Source organism: Melozone crissalis, unplaced genomic scaffold (assembly GCF_028551555.1).
Source record: "Melozone crissalis strain CALT ecotype California unplaced genomic scaffold, PUWL_Pcris_2 ptg000019l_1, whole genome shotgun sequence".
NCBI classification, from domain to species: domain Eukaryota; kingdom Metazoa; phylum Chordata; class Aves; order Passeriformes; family Passerellidae; genus Melozone; species Melozone crissalis.
Window position 1 is genome coordinate 1,178,234 of NW_026535797.1, and position 11,767 is coordinate 1,190,000.

The following is an 11,767-nucleotide window of genomic DNA, read 5'->3' on the forward strand; positions in this document are numbered from 1 at the left end:
ACAGTTTTCCAGGCATTTGTACAAACGGAACGGCCCAACCCGTGCACTCAGGATATTGCAAAACAATTACAGTCCGAATCCCTCAGGTACCCGTGGGACATTCTGAGGCTCCTCTGGGTGGTTCCTGCCGGGTCCCCAGACCTCGGGGCCGCCCTCCCAGGCACGGAACCCCTGGCAAGCCCTGAGCTGAAGCAGCTCCAGCTGCTCCATCCCTGTGCCGGGGATGCCCCGGGACAACGGGGAGCAGGAGCAGAGTTGTGCTGGCTTTTCTAGGGCTCGCCCAAACTTCCCCCACCTGCAGCACATCTGGGCAGCTGTTTCCCAGGGGATTAGGGAGCAGCTGAGCCTGTCCGTGGGTGAACAGAGCAGGAATGACCCCTGAGGCCGCCCTGAGCAGGGGCAGCTCTGGGGGGGTCACTGTGCGTGGGGCAGCCTCGGTCACTGGGCACTGCCCTGCCCGCGGTCACTGCCCAGCCCAGCCCCGGCTGTGACACCCCCAAACACCAGCGCCGGGCTCCTGCCCCGCTGCCTCCCTCCTCTCCCGACTGCCAAAACCCTTCCCTGTACAAATTAAACCCAAACCCGAGAGCCGCTGCCGTCAGAACAAACCTGGGGTGAATGTTCCCTGAATTTATAGCCGAGGCCAGCACTGATAGGTTTATTTTTCACAAATGTAGCTCCAGTCCTAAACCCGGGCTTCACTTCCCTGCAGGAATCTGCTTGACTTGGAAACCGCTACTTTTTTTTTTTTTTTTTTTTTTTTTTTTTTTTTTTTTTTTTCTAAATACCTTCACATCTTGTAGCCGCACATCCCTCACAGAGCTGCTGGAGCTCTAGGAAGTATCCGTGGTAGCGGAGAGCTCGCTGGAGATCTCAGCAGTTATCCCTCCTCGAGGATTAACCAATGCTGCGGGAGTTCCTGGGCTAAACTGGGAGAGGGAGGGGAAGGAAGAGCAGAAATAAACAAAATAAAACCTCTCGCAGCCCGTCGCGTTCTTTGCGCATCTCTCCGGAGCAAAGCGCGGAGCGGCGGGGAAGTTCGGGGAGCCCAGGCCGGCCCGGGATGCTGCAGGAGGCGCGGCCCGCGGGGATTCCGGGAGCGGGCACGATGTGAGCGGCGCCGGTCCCGCGGAGCAGGAGCGGTGAGTTCGCGCGGGGGACACCCCCGGGGCCGCGTCCCCTCGGGACAAACTGCTGCGTTCCTGCGGCGCTGCGGGCCGGGGATGCGGGAGGGGGATGCGGGAGGGGGATCCGCGGCTCGGCGGCGGCCCGGGACGGAGCGCGGGGAAGCTCGGGACGGAGCGCGGGGATGCGCGGGACGGAGCGCGGGGATGCGCGGGGCGGCCGCGGGGATGCGCGGGGCGGCCGCTGGGATGCGCGGGGCGGCCGCTGGGATGCGCGGCGGGGCCGGGCCGGGGCCGGGGCCGGGGTCGGGGCTGGCCCCCCTGCGCTCCCCCCGGGGCCGCGCCGCCGATTCCGCCCCCGCGGGCGCCCCGCGCCTCCCGCCCGCCCCCGCGCAGCGGAGAGCGCGGGGGGGCGCTTGCGCACTGCTGCGCCCCGCGCACCGCCGGGCCCCCCCGCGCCGCGGCCGGGCCGCGCTGCCGAGCAGTGTATTAAAGCGCGGGGCGCTCCGCACTCTCCGCTCCGCCGTGCGCGCTGCCCTCCGCGCGCCCCGCCGCGCCCGCGCAAGGTAAGCGGCCGCCTGCGCGCGGGGCTGCGGGAAGGGGCGCGGGCGGGGGCGCGCCCGGCGGAGCTGCCGCTTACCTGGGACGGGCAGGGCGCGGGGCCGCGCGCAGCCTGCGCGCCCCGGCGCTGCCGCGGCCGTCCCGCCGCGCGGGGGCTCCGCGCGCCCCGGCCGCTTGCGCGCGGGGATGCCGCGCGGCGCGGAAGGGTCTCCGGGGCTTTTTTGCCCCCTCCCGAGCGCGGGAGGGGAGAGCCGAGCGCCGCCGGAGCCGCCGCGCCGGGGTGGCCGGGCTAAAAGGCAGAAAGCAATTAAAACTCCTCCTTTCGGATTAACAACCAAAAATTGATCGATCTGTCAGGAATACTGTTGATTTATGAAAGGTGCTTATTTCCTTGGTATGGAGAATTTTATGTTCTCTAGGTGAAACTGAGTTCACCCAGCTCCAGAGTAGATTGATGTTTTAATAAAAATAAATAAAGGGAAAAAGCTCGCCCGGTCTTTGGGGACATCAACTCTCAAATCGCGGAGTTAGACTAACAAATCAAATCGCATTATCTTTACATTTCACATCTTTTAATCTAAAAGAATAAAAAATTTAATTAAGTTTAAAAATCGCGGGCAGCGCCGCAGTCTTTATCACCTCAAACTTTTAGTGTGAGGTTCTTTTAAAAAAAAAAATTAAAAAGTTGAAATAAGAAATAATCAATGGCTGCTGGCGGGTGCGCGGGGGGAGCGGGAGGCGGCGGGGCCGGGGCGCGGAGCGCGGCCGCCCGCGCAGTGTCCTGTAGATGGCACACGGTCCCCACGCTACAGAGCCACAGCGGCGGCGGCGAGAGGGGATCTGCCGAGGGAAACGGCCAGCCCAGCACTTGTTGTTTACCCAGACCGGGGCGCTCGGAAATTCATGGCAAATTCACGCCCGAGGGGCGCGGGGAGCGCCCCGGTGTCGCTCGGGCCGCCCGCGGGCGCGGGACTTGCGCGGCGGGCGGGGCGCGGAGCGCGGAGCGGGGGCGATGTCGGGGCAGCGGGAGCGGGGGAGCGGCCCGGGGGGCCCCGGCCGGGCCGGGCGCCCCGACACGTTTGTCTTTGCAATGGAAATCGCGGCGGGACAAATTGCTTATTAACAGTCGGGAAGAAGCGGCGGTTTCCTTCTTTCTTCTTTTCTTTGCCTGTTTTCATTCCGGCATGGCCCCCAGCTACGCTCGGGGCAGCCTCGCCGCCCAGCAGTTTTCCCTTCATTTCAATATCCTAAAGAAAATGCAAATCACCGCGCTGCGGCCTTTTTAAAAAGTTAAATTAGCAACAGCTTTAAGTGACTCCATTAGCATGGAAAACATACAAATGTTTAATGTGGGAATAGCGCGGCTTTCGGAGCTGCGGAGCGCGGCGAGGCGCGGGGCTGGCGCCGAGCCCGGCCCGGGGGTCCCTGAGCGCGGCACCCCGGGAGCGGCACCGGGGCAGGCGCCGGGGGCTCCCGCGGCTCCGCAGCTTTAATTCCCGACAGGAGCGGGGCGGCTGCCGGGGAAACGGCCGGGCAGCTCGGCCCGAGGGGACGGGGACCCGGCCCGGTGCGTGTCCCCTCGGGCCGCCCTGTCCCGGAGCGCTGCGCTGCCGGGATGCGGAGCCCCCGCCGGCCCGCGGCTCTCCCGCAGCTCGGCCGGGCGGGAACGGGCTGCGCTCAGCGCCCGGCCCGGGCTCCGCCGCCGCTCGCCTCGGGGATAAAAGTGCCCGTGACAGCCGCAAGTTTTGCTCCGCCGGTGCGGCGGGGCGAGCGGCCCGTAGCGCGGGACTGCGCCCGTTCCCGCGGCCGCTCCGCGCGGGAGCCCCGCAGCGCGGGTGTTTCCCGAGCGCCGGCGGGGGATGTGCCCGCATCCCTGCAGGGCAGAGCGAGCCCTGACCACGAAAGGGTTAAGGCTTCTATTATTCAGTCGAGGTCTTGTTAGGATGTAATCTGCATTTTCTAACTACTGCGTAATAAAAAGTGAGAAGTTTTGAGACACCTTTCTTGATTATACCTTTGGCGATACTTTAGGTTTTACATTTAATTTGCATTTTGTTCTTAGTGAATATTGAAGTCTTGAGTGGAGGATTGAATTTTATTAGGACATCTGGACTGACAATATCAAATCAGACACCAACGTCCCAAAGCATGCTAAAATTTCAGAGTTAATTAGAACGAAGTGTGTTTAATTAAAGCCAATTATAATATCTGAAATTATCTGATCGATCCTTGTTTGTTCAGTTGGAGTCGGTTGATATTGTTCCGCCGCACGGTGGGACCCGACCGGCCGCCAGCTCCCCGCGGCCCCGGCTGCGCGCCCGCGCTCTTCCGCGGGGGCGGCCGCTGCTCGTCCCGCGCGGCTCGGGCCGCCCCAGCCCCTTGCCGGGGTCCCGGGGGGCAGAGCCCCGGCGGCCCCGCAGCACCCCCGGCCGCGGCCCCGCATCCCGCGGGACCGGGAGGGCAGCGCAGCTCCGCGCCCTGGGGCCGCCGGGAGCCGGGCAGCGCCCGCGGGGAGATTTACCGGGGAGCAGCTCCCGTTGTGCGCACGGCTAACAGGGCTGGCGCTCGGGCACGGCGGAAGTTTAAGCCTTTTTTTCCTTTTATTTTTTCCTTTTTTCTTTCTTTTTTTTTTTTTTTAATAACTAATTTTGATGTAACAATATCGGGGCGCAGGGCCGCGGGAGCGCGCCGGGGGCGGCGCAGGGCCGAGAGCCAGTTTGGGTAAAGCAGCCCTGCACCCTCAGGGAGTTCCGTGAGCCCGAGCCCGAGCCGCCAGGCGGCCGCGCAGCCTGGCCGTGAGCCGCGCAGGGGCGCGGGAGGTGCGCGGTGGGCCGGCCGAGGGCACCCAGCGCCAGCAGGCACCGCCAGGGACAGGGACAGGGGCAGGCACAGGGGCAGGGACAGGGACAGGGACAGGGACAGGGGCAGGGACAGGGACAGGGGCAGGGGCAGGGACAGGGACAGGGACAGGGGCAGGCACAGGGACAGGGACAGGGACAGGGGCAGGCACAGGGGCAGGGACAGGGACAGGGACAGGGGCAGGGGCAGGGACAGGGGCAGGGACAGGGACAGGGACAGGAGCAGGGACAGGAGCAGGGACAGGGACAGGCATAGACAGGGACAGGCATAGACAGGGACAGCCTCCCCGCACCCTGCCCCGAGCCCGCGGAGCCCTGCCCGCCCTGCGGAGCCTGCGCGGGGCGCAGAGCTGCTCGGCCCCCCGGCCATGGCCGGGCTCGGCTGCGCCCCCGGGGCGGCCGGACGGCAGCGCCGGCTCCCTGCGCTGCGCAGCGGGCCCGGGATGCGCAGGAATGCGGAGCCAAGCTCTGAAACGAGCCCGGTGAATCCGTCCCGAAAGGAGAGCGGCCGGGCGGCGCGGGGCTCCCGGCCCTTCCCGCACCCCCTGCCCGTGACGGGGCGCTGGGGGCCCGGGCCGGTGGCGGGGCCGGGGAGCCCCAAAGCAGCGGCGGCACCGCCCGGCCTCGGCCCCGCTCCGCTGCTGGGCCGCGTTCGGCCCTGGCCCGGGCCAAGGATGCGCGACCCTCCGCGCAAGGGCCGGGCCGGGCCCCGCGGCGCTGCGCCCCCGCGTTAGCAGCGCCTGCCCGGCCAGGAACGGCCTGGCGCGGCGGCCGAAGCGCTGCCGTACCTGAAAACGCACCGAAACACCAATTTACCCGAAAACACCATTTCTCCCTCCTGCAGCACGGGAGTTTGTAGAGATTTGCTTCGGTTACACCGGGCATAAATTACGCCCGGTGTAACCCAGCTCGTTGGCAATGAAGGCGCCTTCCAACAATAAAATTGAAATGCGGAGCTTGGCGAGCTGCGGGGACCCGGCCGAGCCCCCCGAGAGCGGGGCCGGGGCCGCCGCCCCCCGCTCCCAGCGCAACTTCCCGCTGGGAAAGTTTGTGCGGTGGGAAGCGCGGAGCTGGGCAGCTCGGGGCCGGCCCGCGGCCGAGGAAACAGCGAAATTACCAAAATCACGCGCTCCAACTTGCGTGATTTAAACCGTGAAATGAGAAATAAATAAGAAATAATAATAAGGGGGGGGGAAAAAAAAGTGAAATGATTGAGATAATAGTCCCGAGGGGATTGTCCCGAAGGGGGAAAAATCAAATGCTAGAGTTTCGGGGGATGCTGTCAGGGCGGCGGGAAGCAGGGGATGGGTTCGGTGGGTCCGGAGCCGTGCGGGGCAGCAGGACGCGCTGCGGGGCGGTGCGGGGGGCGCGGAGCGGGGCCGGGCCGGGGGACAGCTGGGCTGCGGCCATCTGAGCGGCTCCGCCGTGACATCTGGGAGCCCGCTGGTGTGTGGCACGCGCATCGCTTGATGTCGCTATTTAAATGCAAATTTGCGGGGGGATCACTGAAGCCTCACCCCGTAAATTCACACAAAAGGGAGACTTGGCGCCGGAGGAGGAGGAGGAGGAGGAGGAGGTGGAAAAGGAGGAGGAGGAGGAGGGCCGCGGAGCCGGGAGGGCTCGGGCCGCCCCCCGCAGCCGCGCACAGCCCCTGCCCGCCCGGCCCGCGCAAGGTGCGCGGAGAGCGGGGCCGCAATCCTGCATCCCGGGCCGGGACTGGGGGGCCCGGCCGCCGCTGCCCTCCGTCCGTCCCTCCATCCCTCCATCCCTCCATCCCTCCATCCCTCCATCCCTCCCTCCCTCCCTCCATCCCCGGCGGGCCGGGGGAACCCGAGGAGCGGCCGGGGCCGGGCTGCCCGCGGGATGCCGGCCTGGAGCGGTGCGGGATGTGCGGGCACAGCAGCAGCAGCAGCAGCAGAGCCCGGGCGGGCTCCGGCCGCCGGCAGCCCCAGGCAGCCAGAGTGACACACACACACAAAAAAAAAAAAAAAAAAAAAAAGATAAAGTTGGTGAATGATAAAGACCGTATTTTCCACGCTTTGGGTGCAGGACCAGATGATCTAGAAAATGAGCTGAAATAGATTCAGGCTCAGAGCCTGTTGTGAGGAGCAGCTGATTCCCCCATTCCTGGCCAGATGGCTTCTGAACACAGATTTGCATTCATTTTCGCTTAATATCGTCCAAAATAGTGGGGCAGCTGCATTTGTTGTCAAAAAGGTTTAAAACTCCCTTTCTTTCTGGGGCAGGATCGTTACCTTATGTGATGGGCTTATGGAACTTTTTTTTTCTCTCTCCCCTCCTTAGTCAACAGTATCAGATTTAAAAGGATTTGTTTTAAAACCTTCTAATTTGGTAATCAGATTTAAATCGCCTTGGCGCGTGTAATCTGAATTAAAGATACTGTAAATGATTTTAAGCTTTCGTTAGCGGAGGGGAAGCACCAAGTTCGGCGTTGTTCATTTGAGGAAATATCTTGCAATAATAGCGGCGTTGGGCGATTTTTTCCCTATTTTTAGGAGGGAGCGTTTTGCGGGCTGGGGGCACCCGCAGCCCCCGGTGTCCGCTCCGGGTCCCCAAACGTGTCCGTGCCACCAAATGCCACCGCGAGCATGGCATTGTTTGGGAACTTTGGTATCTCTCTGTGCGCGATAAAAGTGTTTGGGTTTGTAATCTGCTCTACTGTACCTCAAAAGCTCCGGGCTGATTATGAATACAGGAATTTTCTTTTAATTTCTCATGAATAGTTTCCATACACTTTGATTTAAGGTTATTAACATTCTATAGACAGTGGCATCTTTAATATGTGGCGATCGCTTCTAAAGACTAATCTCATTACCCTCAAATAGTCATAAAATATGATTTTATTATACTTACGTATTTAATTAGACGGCCAGCAATGTAATGGATTTTGAGATCGGGTAGAGCAACAGCTTTGATAATTCACTTATCTTTGGCAATAGTCATTAACCCCCAACACCAGCAAAATAGATTGCTTTCTAACACATCCCTTTATTTTCCCCTCTCTTCCCTCACCCCTTGGAGAAAGGGGATCCTGATAACGCAAATCGGACTTTCGATTTTCACCGATTCATTCAGATATGAGCGCCGATTTTCCCCGAGTTCGGGAGATATTAACGCGGGGACGTGGGAAACTCACAAAAATAAATACCCAAAAATAAAAAAGCGATTATTAAAAAAATAGTGCGAGGAAGTCATAGCCCACACTGGGCAGAAAAGGCTCATCACTTGAGGAGAAGATATATAGGTACGGCATGTAAATATATATTAAAAATATATCAATATGTATACAATATCAGTATATATAAGAATATCAGTATATGTAGGAATATCAGTATATATAAGAATATGAATATATTTAAAAAGCAAGATATAAAAAATCAATATATACCAATACATAAATATATATATAAATATAAAAATGTACATAAATCTATAACCCGAGATGTAAGTATATATTTCTATGGAGACACACAACAGGGGTGCCCAGGGCGGACCTAGAGCCGGGGCTGGCTCTGCGTGTGTCAGGCACGGGTATCCCCGGCCGCGTCCGCTGCGCATTTATAGCGCGGGGGCGCGCAGGGGCGCACCCGCCTGCCCCGCTTTGTCCGGCGCGGGCCCCGCCGCGCCCCCTGCACGCGGGTCAGGGCCGCTGCCCCCGGGGCCGAGCCGTGCCGTGCCGTGCCGCGCCGCTGTCCCTGTCCCTGTCGCTGTCGCTGTCGCCGCCGCCGTGCCCGGGGGGGGCCGGGCCGGGCGGGCGCGCCGCCGGACCCGCGCTCCATATATGGGCATGGCCACGCCCCCCGGTCTACGTCACGCGTGACGCCGCGTCTCCCGCGGCGGCGGGGCCCGGCTCCCGGGAAGGGGCGCGCTCCTCGGGGAGGGAGGGCCGGGCTCTGCGCGCCTCCGTCCATTCCGCGAGCCGCCACGGGCCCGCGCCCCGTTCTCCCGTGTGCCCGGCAACACCTCCGCGGTAATCAGGATTTTTTTTTTTTTTTTCCCCCCCGTTTATTTGTCTTTTGGAGCAGGAGAGCCTTGCCAGAAAGTGGTCGATTCAGCAGTGTCCTGAAGCTTTTTTTTTTTTGCCGAGCCGGTTTTTACTAGGATGACACCACGTTGAGCGCGTCTGCAAACAACAACAACAAAAATATTTATTCTTTTTTTCCCCCCCTCCCCCCTTAAAAAAAAAAAAGCCACCTCGCAGTGTCGCCGGCTGCAGTTATACTTTTTCCTTCTTTTTTTTTTTTTTTCTTTTTTTTTTTTTTTTTTAAACCACCAAACTGGAACGCCATCCAACTCGCCGCACAGAAGTACTCAGTAAATTGTTTATGTCGTGCCAATACAGGACAGATTGAAGAAGGAAGCAAGACTTGAACTGGGCTTTTCTCCTACTGATCACAGGGAGTAAAGTCATCTCTTATATTCCAGTCGCCAAGGAGAGAGAGAGAGAGAGAGAGAGAGAGAAAATCAAGCAACAACCAACCCACCCCGTATCTGACATTTCCCTCAATTTTAACCCCTTTTGGTTAGGAGCTGGTTTTGCCCAAATTTGTTTTAATGTTTGGGATTCAGGAAAATATACCGCGAGGTGGGACGACCATGAAAGAAGAACCGCTGGGCAGTGGGATGAACCCCGTCCGCTCGTGGATGCATACTGCTGGGGTAGTGGATGCTAACACGGCCGCCCAAAGGTACGTCTGCCAAATCCTCTCCCGGCGCTTTTCTCCTCCTGTGTTTCTCATCCCGGCCGTAAATCCCCCCCCTCCCTTAACTCCCCCCCCGCCCGCCCCGTATCAGTTACAGCCTCCCCGCTCCGCGCCGCTCCGCGCTCCCCGCATCCCCCCGCGTCCCCCCGCGGCCGCGGAGCCTGCGCGCCCCTTCCCGCCGCTCTCACCCACGCCTTGTCTTGTTTTCTCCCGCAGCGGCGTGGGGCTGGCTCGGGCGCATTTCGAGAAACAGCCGCCTTCCAATCTCAGAAAATCCAATTTTTTCCACTTCGTCTTAGCTCTGTACGACAGGCAGGGACAGCCGGTGGAGATTGAGAGAACAGCTTTTGTGGACTTTGTGGAGAAAGAGAAAGTAAGTCTGCCGGTTTTCTCGATTTTTTTTTTTTTTTTTTTTTTTTTTTTTTACAATTTTTTAAGCGTAATTGAGCGGAGCAGAGAGCGGAGCTCATTCCCAGCACGGCGGCTCTCCCGGCACTCAGCGGCGCCCACGCCACGTGCGGCTCCCCCCGGTCTCACGGCCGCTCCGAATAAACCACCCCGCGGTTACAAACTTAGCGCCGACTTGTTTTAAACACCGCGAAAACGGCAAAACATGACATATTTGCACCGAGCTAATGACATCATCGGCGCTCCACACCAGCAGAAAAAAAAAAAAAAAAAAGAAAAAAAGAAAAAAAAAAGGAAAGGTGACCGTGGGCTGAATTTCTGCAAACTGTTAATTCCGAGCCGCTTCAGGGACGAGAAAAATGGGCAGCAGGAGGAGGGCGATATTTTTCATGCTAAATGTAATTATTTATCGTTACTTGCAGGAGCCAAACAATGAAAAAACTAACAATGGGATTCATTATAAACTTCAGTTATTGTATAGCAACGGTAAGTTGTCGTTCTCTCATTTTTGAGCGTCCGTGTGCCGCACAAAACTCTGATTTTTCCTTCCGAGGCCTTTTTTGGGGGGGAGCAGGGGGATAAAGGGTATAAAGATTTCGAGATTAAAATTACACGCGTGTAAACACGGCTCTTTCCTTGGCATATAAGGAAAACAAAACATAAAGGATCGATAAGTCAATGGTACTTCACATGATTAACCGGTGGGGCTTGAAGTGGAAAGTAAAAAAGGGGATCGATGGCTGCTCGGGCACTTTTGAGGCACTCGTTTTTTGAGTTTGGGAATTGATGGCAATTACTGGGATGGGGCGAGCGGGCAGAGCGGAGCCCCGGCCCGGCGGAGCCGCTTCCTCGGGCGCGGAAAACCCGCGGGGGCCGCTCCGCGCCCGCGCCCGGGGTCCCGCGCGTTCCCCGGGGCCGCGGCCGGGGGGGCCAGGCTGGGCCGCGGCCCCCGAGCTCCGGGATCGGCGCAGCTCCGTCACCGGCTCGGTCCCGGCTCGTTTTTATCGCTATTATTATTTTATTTTGAATTTTGAGTTTTCCCTGCAGCCGGCGCGGGGCCGATCCCTGCCCGCTGCGGTCAATTGCCTGACCTCCCCCTTTCCTTGTGGGACTGGGGGGGTTCGCTGCCCAAATCCTGATCGCGATTTTCTCTGTGCTTTCCCTCGGCAGGCGTCAGGACGGAGCAGGACCTGTACGTTCGGCTAATAGACTCCATGACCAAACAGGTGAGAAAGTTTGCGCTTTCCCGGCCACGCCAGTTCCCAACTTTGTGCCGGGGAGGGCGGGGGGCGAGCGAACCGGAGCGCGGCCGCTTCTCATTGAGCTGAGCGGGTGAACCAGGGAGCTGCCGACCCAGATCCCGGTTACCGGAGGATATTTGGGAAACAGAAAACCGTGTGTTGTTGCTTTGCGAGGCAGCGTTGAGATCATTCGGTGGTGTGTGTGGCATGGAGGACAACGTCATGGGAACAGATGTTTGATATAATTAATTTAGCCAGGGAGAAAGGAAAGGGGTAAAAAAAAATCCCACCGAGTTACCCAGATTTATTTTAAAATGCGCTTTTCCCTCTCTGTAACTTTTTTTCTTTTTTTTTTTTTTTTGCCGATATTTTTTCCTCAGTGAGGAAAGGGCAACCCCTTCCCCACACTCTGAAACTGGCCGGGATTTGTCCTTTTTCTTTTATACCGCGAGCATCCAGTAACGCGAGACGTTTATTTGGATTTAAAAGTTAAATGTGCTGAGGTGAAAAGTCATCTTGTTCTCCTCTAGTCCATATTCACCTCTCAGCCCCCCATCTCCATAATTCAAACTCCATGCTCCAGGGGTCACCCAAACCCGTCCATTTCCCTGAGATCAGCTTCTGTTTCTTCCTCAAACCTCTGTCATACCTTGTAAATAACATAATTACAAGCAGTTCCTTATTAAATTATTTAACCTGTCTTGGTCAACTTTTCCGATGATAACTACGTGTTATCAGCGTTGCACCACAGCAATTATAGACACAGAGCTTGGGATTTAATCAACTTTATTTCTTTTTTCATTATTTCTATTTTTTTTTTTTTTTTCCGGAGAGGCATTTCACAACTTTAA

At 58.5% G+C, this 11,767-nt stretch overlaps 1 protein-coding gene across 10 annotated transcripts in view; it reads left to right on the top strand.

Moving 5' to 3' along the window:
• The first annotated feature begins 9,118 nt into the window (after positions 1-9,118).
• EBF3 (EBF transcription factor 3) overlaps positions 9,119-11,767 on the top strand; it is a 120,127-nt gene continuing 117,478 nt past the window's right edge. For all 10 annotated transcript variants that reach the window (XM_054276677.1, XM_054276676.1, XM_054276682.1 and 7 more), the window contains exons 1-4: positions 9,119-9,252; positions 9,484-9,640; positions 10,098-10,161; positions 10,846-10,901. In XM_054276677.1, the coding sequence (XP_054132652.1) occupies positions 9,119-9,252; positions 9,484-9,640; positions 10,098-10,161; positions 10,846-10,901 (411 nt within the window). The remainder of the gene's footprint in view (positions 9,253-9,483; positions 9,641-10,097; positions 10,162-10,845; positions 10,902-11,767) is intronic.